At 37.0% G+C, this 12,156-nt stretch overlaps 1 protein-coding gene across 6 annotated transcripts in view; it reads left to right on the forward strand.

The window, feature by feature from the left end:
* The window catches only part of LOC117383276 (focal adhesion kinase 1-like), a 38,900-nt gene that overhangs the window by 4,893 nt on the left and 21,851 nt on the right, over positions 1-12,156 (forward strand). For 5 of the 6 annotated variants that reach the window (XM_055228214.1, XM_033980399.2, XM_055228217.1 and 2 more), the window contains exons 2-10: positions 1,141-1,170; positions 8,287-8,573; positions 9,013-9,179; positions 10,933-11,020; positions 11,095-11,174; positions 11,277-11,339; positions 11,416-11,470; positions 11,761-11,901; positions 12,006-12,083. In XM_055228214.1, coding sequence (XP_055084189.1) covers positions 8,331-8,573; positions 9,013-9,179; positions 10,933-11,020; positions 11,095-11,174; positions 11,277-11,339; positions 11,416-11,470; positions 11,761-11,901; positions 12,006-12,083 — 915 coding nt within the window. In that variant the 5' untranslated portion in view covers positions 1,141-1,170; positions 8,287-8,330. The remainder of the gene's footprint in view (positions 1-1,140; positions 1,171-8,286; positions 8,574-9,012; positions 9,180-10,932; positions 11,021-11,094; positions 11,175-11,276; positions 11,340-11,415; positions 11,471-11,760; positions 11,902-12,005; positions 12,084-12,156) is intronic. The other variant, XM_055228215.1, reaches the window with a different exon arrangement.

Below are 12,156 nucleotides of genomic sequence, written 5' to 3' on the forward strand. Positions count from 1 at the left end.
CTGTAACATGAGATATTTACACAGAAAGAAAGAACGGATAAGACGGTACACAGTTTTTTTGTTTTTTTTGTTTTAATTTAAGATGCGCTTTTTTTCAAACTGTGGCTGAAAATCGGCAGTATGGCACCAACATGCCAACAACACGGGATGAACATACCTGCATGTTTAGAAAATAAAACAGCATCAACACCATCTGCTTTTATTTCCTCTGAAAGCGTTTGTCATCTTTTTACATTGACTAAGTTCTTCCCGCTGCTACTTCAAACGTTGCACCATCGATTCATGCCAAGCTTATATGCAGTGGCTCTATTTCCTTCTTTGATGGCCAGATCGATTGCTTTTACTTTGAAAGCTGCATCATATAAATTTCTTTGTGTTTTCCATGATGAAGGTGTGTGCATGATGTGCAAAATGACAGTTCAAAATCAAAACTAGTGTATCAGCGGATAATCTTTCCCCACGTCTGTCTCACTTTTACGTTTACTGCTAGAGAGCGCACCCTGGTGGCCGTTAGCCAGTAAAAATCTATAATTTAACTCCACCATTGTATAGGCTGCAGCATTCAAAGGGTGGGAAAAAGTAGCAGCATTGTCCGAAATTTACGGTATTTCTTACTTCATACACATGTAAGCAGGATGCACTTCTACACTGTAGGATTGTAGCAGCGATTCTTTTAGGCTTTGTGAATGGCATTTCACAAACAAGTTGTCTGGTGGAACCTCATATTGGTGGATCAGTAGGTTATTAATCCATTAATCCACTGAGTGTCTTGTTTGGTTACATAGTAAATACAGAGATGTTTCTACACCTTAAAAAAAATCACCACATTGATTTAACTAAGCAAATAGATGTGCCCAAAACATAGATCAGCTGACTACCTGGATATTAAAAGAGCACGTTATACCATCATCAATGCAAGGTCTTACCACAAATGAATGCAATACTCAATTCTGGACTGAAATAAATATTGTGTCATTGCATAAGCTTATAGAAATGAAGCCACAACGAATGTGTGCAGTAATCAAAGATAAACACAGTCTAATAAAAAATGGATTGCGACTGTTTTGACCAGACAGTGAGTCTATATAAAATCTAAAAAAAACCAAACATTTTATTAACATAGATGTATCCCTTTTTCAGATATTTCCAGGATATCATCGTATTACACTGGTAAGTGAACAACAAAGCACCTGCTTACACATTTCAGCACAACAATATGGCATGACAAAAATCTGTATTTATACTTTTATTTTATTAAACCAATTCTGCATTTATATATTACACTATTTATGTTTGAGTATTTTACCCTGCTTGTGCATGGTTATTTTTATATGGCCGACAAATCTGCATTATTTATGAGGGGTATTCTTAATGAGACAAACTGATACTGAAGGTTAATTGGATGGCCCTGTGACCAGAGTGTTGACAGATTCTATTCAGTCATGTTCTGTGGTTGTGGCCTTAGGCAGGACATTTGACTCACGAGGCACAAAAGGTCTAATGATCGTTTAATGATAATAAACCACTGCAATGTGACATGTGTAGTCAGGGCTGGCCCAGCCTATAAGCTGACTAAGCAGCTGCTTAGGACCCCAAGGCCAACAGAGGGCCCCCCGAGATTTTTATTGAAAATAATATAATAAGTAAAGTTTTATTGTGTGTTTACAGCAGCCTAAATATCCCTCTCAAGCGATTACATTTTTTTTCTTTAGTAGCAAAACATCTGCTGCTTACATTTATTTTTGAGCTAGGCATAGGTGTGGGCAACTATGTGTTTACTCCGGTGCAAGGACCCCTTCCCCCGAGGTACCTTAGCTGCTCCAGCGCATATTTGTATGGCTGTTTTAAAAGTTTAATTGAAAGTTAGTGAGCTTAAGTTTATGTAAAGTCTTGGGCAATGCATCAAAAAACACAAGATGATTGTTTTGGGAAAGATTGTGAGAGGACTCAAAACAACCTATTACATAGTTCTTACTCTAATGGACATGATATGCCAGGATAAAACAGAGATGTTTTATAATAAGTAAAGGATGTATATCTGAGCCACATGAACACAGCATGGTGAGTCATCTAATTAAATTTTATGCTTTTGATTTTTGGACATTTTAGGCTATCGCGGGTTGCTCCTGTTATCAGATTAGTAACATTTATAAACCACTGTTGTATTTACTGGGCGACTAAATGGCCAGTGAACTTGTGAATGCGTATTGTATCAGCTAATCGATATGCAAATTTACTCAAATTGTCTACTAATTATGTACGCGAATGTACGTTGCGCTACTCAACTACTGACTGTGGTCATAATATAGTGACCACAGTTAGTCATTTCTTTTGTCAGAGGTGGATAGTACTCAGTTATCCTAGTAGGCTACATGGGACTGCAGATGGAAAGTAGCAGTAGCTAAATCTGGTGCAAATCATCTTTTCTTTGTAAGATTAATGAATTTGTACATGGTCCCTGTCAAATAAAGAATAAAGAAAGATAAAGACTTGAGTAACCCTTTTAAAAATGAAATTGTAAGTGTAGTGTTCTGACACCATACTTACTCTTTACTCTTACTCTTACTTAGTAAAAGCCAAAAGTAAAACTGGACAAGTTGATGAAGCGGCTTGGATGAGCAACAAAACGGCTTCACTCCTACAACTTTTTGTGCAGTTGGCAGATTTTACTTTTGGCTTTTACTATGGATCAGACCTGGACGACTGAGGGATTAGACAGACATCTTACTTTTACCTGACTAAAAGTTTAGCTTGAAGTTCTGCTTTCTACTTGTACATGAGTAGCCAATATCATTTTGAAGTGTGCTATTACTTGAGTACAACTTTGACTTTTACCCTACCCACCTCTGCATTTTATAATGTAAATGTATTCTCACTGTAACCAATGGGAATACATTAAAATCCACCAGATCCTTAAGCTGTGTGTAGTCATGCATAGAGGTTGAAAGGTGTTTGGAGCATCTATCTTGGAGGTCAGAGATGTGCCCTAATGTTCACTAAACATTTTGTTTTAGATAAAGTTTGAGATTAACCAAACCCAAACACTGAACCCGACTGGCAGAAGCCTCTAGCAAGCACCATAGTCCTCTCATTTTTCTGAGTGAGTTCACAAGTTCAATTTTAAGTGGAGACCTAAAGCACAATACATTTTCTTGTGTAACATTGTTAAGAAAAAATGTCAAGCTTTCAAAATGATAATTTAATTCTAAAAGCAAGCTTGACTTGAAGCTACAATAAGCCCAGTTATATTTAAAGCAAATGCATAATAGTAAGGGTTAAATGGTAGTAAGGGTTATGGCAGTTCAGTTGATGACTTCCTTTCCTGATATTTATATGTGATAAGCTTATGTGCTGTTTTTTATGTGATCAAAATCTTCATTGCTAAATTTATTAAGATTTCTAGTGGGTTAAAAAAGTAACATTTAACTTTCAGCCCTGCAGAAACCCTGATTTATGCATACCAATCAGGAGCCGTGTTTTCCATTGCAACAACAACAACAACAACAACTCCTCAATCACTACATTTCTCTGTTCATTTTTTCTTCCTACTCTCTCCCCCCTCCCTACCTCCCTACCTCACCTCCTCACTTCCTCCCTCCCTCCCTCACTGCCCAGTTGTGAGTAAAGCCGCTTTTTGCCCTTGTGGTCATTGCAACGTTCACTAAACAGCTCTGGACAAACATGATACAAACACACGCTGACTTTCACTGAATGTGCTCTCATATTTGACTTCCTGCTTACCGGTGCACACACACTCCCTCGCTTGTATCCATCCCCCTCTGCTTCTCCGTACAGTCTCACTTCTGCAAGAGGAGGAGGAGGATTTCGCTGGATGCACTGTTTAGTCTGCGGCAAGATGGGGCTTCTTTTTACACCTTCAAATTAGTTTTTTTTGGAAGAAAGGATAAATAGCACCTGTGATGGAAAGCTTTTATGTGCATTTTGGACTTGAGAATCCTACTTTGATGTTTGTTGCTGTGTTTTGTTCCTCATTTTTCTGTTCGGTCTGTGTCACTCAGCCAATCTCCCTCTGACATCAGATACCTGTTTTGGCCTGGTTCAGTGCAGGCTCGAAGTGCAGTGGGAAAGCTGTGGAGGGATCAGCAATTCATCTATTTTTCTGTTTACTATTTGTCCTCCCAGTCTGGAGCTGACTCTTCTCCTGGTCCATCCCTTCTTTCTGCTGTTTTGTGGGTTTGTGTTTTGTGTTTCAGTGCACTTGCTCCTCTTTCCCTGCTGCGCCAGCGACTCTCATCATCTTCGCCCTCAAATGCTCTATTTCTTCGTGCCCTACATTGACTTTCTCCATTGATTGCCTGTGTCTACATATTATGCCTGCAACATGGAGCTAAAATGTCTTACAGTTTTCCTAAAAAGACTATTTTTAACCCTGGTTTGTCTGTGTTATTTGGATTATTGACGCGCCATGTCCGAGCTTGTGTCTGGAGATTTGTGACTGCAGAGAAGTGCCTTCCTTGAATTTCACGTCAAACATTGATTTATTGAGTCACCAGCTCCACACTGGAGACCAGCGCTTGATGTTAAGAGGATTTGATGGACAACTGGATAGACTTGCTACTAGTGAGGAAATCATTTAGACATTATACAGACTTCACTTCAAAGCAAGCTGTTTAGTAAAAGGTCTTGTGACTACTATAAGAGGTGAAAACATTTGGAACATCAGCTAGATCCTGATCATGAATGGGGAGATTGAGCTGTCAGTGGAGACATAGATGGAGCAAGTTCTTTCTGCTCCTTCTTTTGGGGATATGCTTCATCATCAATTCCACTATACAAAGGATATTCAGCCTCTTCCTGCTTCAGTTACTGACCGTCTTGGAGAACCTTCAGCTCTCTATGAAAGTTGGCATGGATTTTTACGATCGTCAAATAAAAGAGTGCACTTAAACAATAGTTAAATACCATACTACATTCGATTTGAATCTGCCAGCTGTGGGAGTCTATGCTGACTGTGGGCCTGAGCACTTGTGTCTGGGCCCTTTGGTCGGCTGCAGAGAGGATGGAGAGCAGCGGCTGCATCCCCCTTTGTTGGACCAAGGGGGCCTGTATTTATACACAACACCCCCTTCCAAGTATGTGACAAATCAATTAAATATCAAGTAAAACATACACATAACAACTAAGTAAAAAGAGCTCCTGCTGCTACTGATTGAGTCATTATGATTTCATAATATAATATTTCAGTTGTACTGCTTTAAACAGGGGTTTTCATGATCAATCAATCAATAAAAAAATAATGGCAATTTCTCAACTGCTGTGCCATCTGAATTGTGGGCAAATCATCTTAAGAAACTTTATCCTAATCTATAATTTTGTTAATTAGCCACTTATAATCAAGAACCACCATGGTTCTTCTTGATTATTACTCACACACACAGTTTGTTTTTTATAAAATATTATAGACTGTGACATCATAGCGGTGGTGGTTAACATCTGTCATTTTTGATAAGCAATGATTTTAAAGAAATGGAAAAGAATGTGTGTCCCAATTTAACAAACACATTCTCTCATGCTGTGCTATGTTTTTCATAAATCTGTTCTTTTGTTGCTCTTTTCAGTTCTGTTTGTTCATTGGAGTCTGTCTGATATTTGACTGGCATTATCTGCAGACAGACAAGGATAGGGAAAGGATGCGGAAACTGAGGATGAGAGGAAAATGAGAAGGGGAGAGGAAGTTGGGCGATTCAATATGACAGGATCCAATGGAGACATTAGGGCCAAGTCTCTAAAAGGTTTTGTAATGAGCGGAACAAACAATGACCGCACTCGACTGACTATTTAAAAAGGATATAGATTATTTGATATAGAAAAATGCAAACTTAGCAGAGATATTACAAGAAGTTATGAGCTGAGGAAAGAAAGAAAAGAATGAAAAAAGGGTTACTTGGGGGACCTCCAGGATAGTGCTGCTATCCCCAGTAACCCAGATACAGGCTAAAGGAGGCAGACAAATGGCCCAAATGCTGCAGGGACAGGATGGTGCCACATACTCTCTTCTCTAGTGGAGGGGTAAAGGGGCGCATGTTAGATATCGAATCCCCACTGTGAGGGGTATTCACTGGGCTCTGCTACTGTCAGAGAGTGGCCTACTTCAGTGGTTCTCAAATCGTCTACAGGCTTTACTGGCGGTACTCAGGAAAGAGTGTTTTGCGATTCAGACTTATTCATTTCCAGCTTTAGGGAACTTAAAGTCCAGGTTTACTTAGGGTCAATGATTTTTCATTAAAAGTTGGCCTCATAGTCAAATGTTTTCCCTTATGGACAAAAGATTTTATAAAAAAATATTGCAATTGCTTTTTTATAATAACATTTTTTTTAAAAAAGACTGCATACTTATATCACATTGGCATAATGGGTGACAATTATTTATTTATTTTGTAATTTTTTTTTTTTTTTTTCATATTTTAAGTTATATGAAGAGACAATTACCACAACACAGGGTGTGCCTTTGATGCAGATACATACTTGAATAGTTACCTCTACCAAATGTAAGCAAAAACAATAATTTTAATAAAAGGTCAAACAAAGTCTGGTCTTACTTCATCTGTGCTGTGTCACCATAGTCAGCAAAAAGAGTTCAAAACACTGAGAAATGATTGTATTTTTCTTTATTTAATGGCTTTTTTATTAGACCTGATTTAAACTGTGGAGAGCCAAACTAAACCTTTTGTGTATTTGACAATATCTTCATTTATCCATAGTAAATGTTTTTTTTAGATTGTACACACTCACACAAGATGGTAAAAGTTAGATTTAAATAGTACTGGTAAATGTATGCATTTTAAAACACCCAGACCATATAGGTATGTCTCTTACACTAATGCGATTTTCTAAAGCTGTACAAAGTATTTAGGCTATGGTTATGAGTGTGAGTTTGTTGCTGAGGTATGACTTGGTGCATTACAACATTTCAGTGCTTTGACATAATCTGATTACTAAAGTGAATGAATTGACAGTGGTGGCTTTTCTCGTGCAACTACATCTATTTAAAAATCCAAGTCAAAATGTTGCCCCCAATACATGTTTAATGTGCTCTGTTTTAATGAATTGGTCTTGGTGTGTACTCCTCATTCAGATCTAAATAATGCAAATGCGAAGTGGCACGCTTGTCATTTTTACAGCACATTTGCACTTTTCTTCCTTGTTAGCATAAGGTTGTTAACTATAAGAGCTGCCACTATCTTCCCTCACATTTGTTTTCCTCCCAACAAAAATGAACCGTTGGCAGCATTAGATGTGGGCAATACATTGGACTTTGAATGAATGAATGTTTTGAAGATATGTAACATTTGTCTATAATAAAAAAAGCTCAAAATCTGGCAAAAAGCTGTTTAAAGCTGCTTTGTAGGTACTTTTATAGCCCATACATATTTGTCAGATAATCAGCTAATACATTTGAGAATACGTTTTAGCACAGTATTGTTGGATTGTGTAAATATCTTTATCGATATACTAAAAAAAGAGATTGTCATTATTGCCCACTTCAAGGCTGCATGATTCTTGCAAATAGACTTAAGAGCCTTTTTGTGCTTATGCCGCACACAGAGTAATGTTTTTCCTGTCATTGAAGACTCGGGGCAGGTCACATTTCAAAAGTGCTGAACGAAAAGCTATTTTGGTTTCTTCTTGACATAATATGATCTGGCGGTAACGAACATAACCCACAAAAATTCACTGATGCCATATATACTTGTTAGAATATGACTGTCATAAGAAATGCATTCAAATACATTTAAATGTTCAGTGTTTTTGGAAACATTATATTAACACAAAATATGGATTTTATTTGAGTAAATTGTACAAGTTTTTGTGTGTAAATGTCACTTTTTAAATGTCACGCTTGACCTTTTCAATAAGTATAGCTGTATTTGTTCAGTTATTTGATACACGCACGCACACACACACACACACACACACACACACACCCCCCACACACACACACATATATACACACATATATATATATATATATATATATATATATATATATATATATATATATATATATATATATATATATATATATATATATATATATATATATATAATAAACTTTTACCATACACACATATATATATGTGTATTTATTATACATATATTATATATATATAAATACACATATATGACTGAGGGATTATACAAACTGCTTTTATAGTAGTGTGTATTTTGTAGTATATAAACTATAAGTAAATGCAGCACATTTAAAATCTGTGATCTGTGCTATAATGACTAATTTCTATTCTGTCTCTGTTCTTCCTCCTCCAGAATATGACGGCCAGTTAGCCCCCACAGGACCACCTGAATTTGGCATGGCGTCATCTTCCTACTTGGAGCCCAACCTCAACCACTCGACAGCGGGGGGTTGTGGGGTGAAGTCCCGCTCAGGGATGCCAGGAGGGACTGCGGTGGGGACCAGCTCCTCTGCCGGGGGTCTGGAAAGGCCCGCAGGATCCATGGACAGAGTTCTCAAGATCTTCCATTATTTTGAGACAAATAGTGAACCTTGTACCTGGGCTAGTAATATCAGGCACGGCGATGCTACAGATGTCAGGGTAAGAAAACACACAAAATGTATTATGGCAAAACTGGGGGGATTTACTGTATGATAAGTAAGATAATATTAAAGCTGTTGTTTTGAGAGCAAAATAAAATGTTGTCTATTCATTTTCTATTGGTAGATATAGATATAAACACCATTAATATGAGACGAAATTTCAGTTAGAAGAAAACTGTCTAAACCTGCAAAAAAAAGAGAAAAAAAAATACTCTAAATAAGGTTGTAATAGACTTTATTGGTCCATTTTAGAGTTCTTTCACATGTGCAATATTTGAACCTCAGGCAATACAAGTACAATTTGACACATTTTTTGCAAAAAAAATCCCCTGATTATTGTTTAAAAATCCATAATAATAATTATAATATAATAATAATTAATAATATTTTCCACTACCACTGTTTATTCAGCTGCTCTCTATCATGTCTTTGAACAGGGAGTTATCCAGAAAATAGCAGAGATCCATAAACTGCGCTGTGTGTCGTCCCTGGGTTTGCGCCTCACCCATCTGCACTCAGACGCTCTTCACTGGTTACACCCAGACTTGGGCGTCTCCCATGTCCGAGAGAAATATGAGAAGCAGCACCCACAAGAGGAGTGGAGGTAAAGGATTCACATTCATAATCTGTCTTTTCCCTGTCATTATTATTATGAGTCAAGCATACTATAAATTAAAAGTGAAATTGAATGTCCAATAGCCCAAATTAAAACAATATGTAGAAGTAAATATGTCATACACTCCTCACCATCAATTATCACTGTACAACTTTTCTGCTCTGCGTTTGTCTCCACCCTATGGGGTTAAACATATTAGAAATTAATTATGGATGTTTGTAATGGACAAAAATACCTAAAAAAAACATGCATTTATGCAGCTGAGTCAGAACACTGTAACTAAGCTTATGGTTTCATTCAATGTCATATTGTGGAACAATCTAATCTAGGCAATAGCATCTCCATATGAGACAAGCAGGTGGTCCATCCCCCCAGAAAGGTTTGATTCTGTAGTGCACCATTAAACTGTAAAACGCTTTTTTCCCCAGACTTATTTATTAGCACTAATGAAGGCAATACAATACTGCAAGTCATTGTGTTATTATGAAATTTGATATTATGACAAGTATTTCTTATCACATTTATCCTCACTATATGCAGTGTTATTTCCTCTCGTCAGTCATTCCCGTTCATTATTGTCACTGATTTTAGTCCACTGTTGGGCTCTTCGGCAGTTTGCATCACACCCAGACTGATTAAATTTGAAGGAAACTGATAATGACTGACTTCTTCACACTGCTGACACGCTTCCTACTTGTTAGATGTATCTGCCTCCCAGGGTGGCAGCACTGCAAACCCACAGGAGCTTCTGCTCCTGCCAAGCTATTGTTAGCATAGCCCAGGGGATGAACTGACTCTATCACACTCTGAAGCGGGTCTTTTTCTTATTCAAACTCATGCACTGCATTTGCAGTTTTTTCTTTGATCTCTATCTGCTCGTTTCTTCTCCTCTTTTACAGTATTTCCTACTTTTTCTTTCTGCTATGCACCCTTTTCCATCTACCCTTCTTCATTCATTATAGATTGAGGATGTTTTATTTAGTTAGTTTTTAGCGTTGATTCCTTTGTGTATGTGACTACATGCTGAAACTTCACAGGTCTGTTAGGTAGACTGCTGTTCTTTGACCCATTCACTGTTGGCCACTAGGCTGCGGCTGTCTTATATAATGTTTCAAAGATAGTCATGTGGTCACTCTAGGGACATTTCTAACTGGCATCTTTATCTACAAGAATCAGCCCACAGTCTGAACCTCCTCTGTGCCAGTGTTTCACCTTGGTAAAATGACACTCAAAAGTGAAGTCAGCTCTATGAAAAATGCTGTTTCATTACTAACATTCTGCAGAGCATACTTAAATGGCATCGCACAGGAAGCAATAAAATCTAATATACATAGAGCCTGAGCACAATGTAGGCTTTTAGACTTAGACAAACTTTATGGATTCACAAGGGAAATTACTTGAACAGAATATCTCACACATTACAATATAATAACAAAGATAAAAAGTAGTAATCAAATTCTTAGTAATTGAAGTAGCAAAAATAGCAAAAGTGTTTAATATTAAGTAAATTAAATATATCAAGTCTATATACAAGGGCCATTTTCATATTCAGCTTGGTGCTTGATGTGAACTTTACTTGAACACTGATGTCATCCATTCATTAACAATTCAGCTTTACCAACCTCATACTGAGCAGAAATGTATCATGTGCTTGCATAAGCTCTATGAGCCATATGAGTAGGCACTTCTTATTTCCTGACAGTCTATAAGATGTGTTTTTATTTTATTTGTTCATTTTTAGGTATGAGCTACGGATGCGATACTTTCCAAAAGGTTACCTCAGTCACTTCTCTGAAGACAAACCCTCCCTTAACTACCTCTATCACCAGGTATGCAACCATAATGGAAAAAAGGAGTACTATTTCATTTATCTATTTAATTTTTAACTGTTTCCTTCCTTTAGGTAAAAAGCGACTACATGCTTCATATGGCAGACCAGATGGATCAAGATGTTGCTTTGAAATTAGGTTGTTTAGAAATTAGGTATGAAAATCAATTTGTTGCAAATTTTATATAATAGTAATATTAAAACATGTAACAAAATTGTTCTATGTTACAATTTATATTTATTTATGTATTTTTTAGGAGGTTTTTTAGAGAAATGCCCGGAAATGCTCTGGACAAAAAATCTAACTATGAACTACTAGAGTAAGATGTGGTGTTATGGCCCTTCCTTTATTCATTTGTTTATTTTTATGTATTTAAACAATATCTCCCTTTTCAGGAAAGATGTTGGCTTAAGAAGGTTTTTTCCTAAAAGCCTGTTGGACTCTCTGAAGGTATGACAAATGTATTGATGACTGTAATGCTTTGGAAATTGGCCGCAGCCCCATCAGGCTACAAAGAGCTGACAAATGTAGATTTATCATACCGACAAGGAAGCAGCTGTCTGGCCTGATGGTAGTTTGGACCTGATGTGTGGAGTAGTGTTTAATCAGTGTCACATGGTCTTGTTAGTAGTCATTTAGATTTTTTTTTTTCAATTTCCACTTATTTTGTTCACAGAAAGGTAATGTTTGAATGTTATTGTTGATCTATTGTTGTTATTTTTTGTTTTTCTTATTTGCAGGCTAAAACACTTCGTAAGCAGATCCAACAGACATTTAAGCAGTTTGCAAATTTCAATGATGAGCAAAGCATCCATAAGTTTTTTGAGATCCTCACTCCTATTTATCGATTTGACAAAGAGTGCTTCAAGTGTGCTTTGGGGGTAGGACAACATGCATCTTTATATTTCTATTAAACACAAGAAATGTTTATCTTTAGTTTATATTTAGGGTTTATCTTGTTTTTATGTTTTTTTTTCCATTACAGTCCAGTTGGGTAATATCAGTAGAGTTGGCCATTGGACCGGAAGAAGGAATCAGCTACCTCACAGACAAGGGCTCAACGGTAAGGGTCAGTTTAAAAAGCGGTTTCTCTTTTCCCTGCTCAAAAAACGCACACATGCTTGGTGAGATCATTA

This window comes from Periophthalmus magnuspinnatus, chromosome 16, assembly GCF_009829125.3.
Source record: "Periophthalmus magnuspinnatus isolate fPerMag1 chromosome 16, fPerMag1.2.pri, whole genome shotgun sequence".
Lineage (NCBI taxonomy): Eukaryota > Metazoa > Chordata > Actinopteri > Gobiiformes > Gobiidae > Periophthalmus > Periophthalmus magnuspinnatus.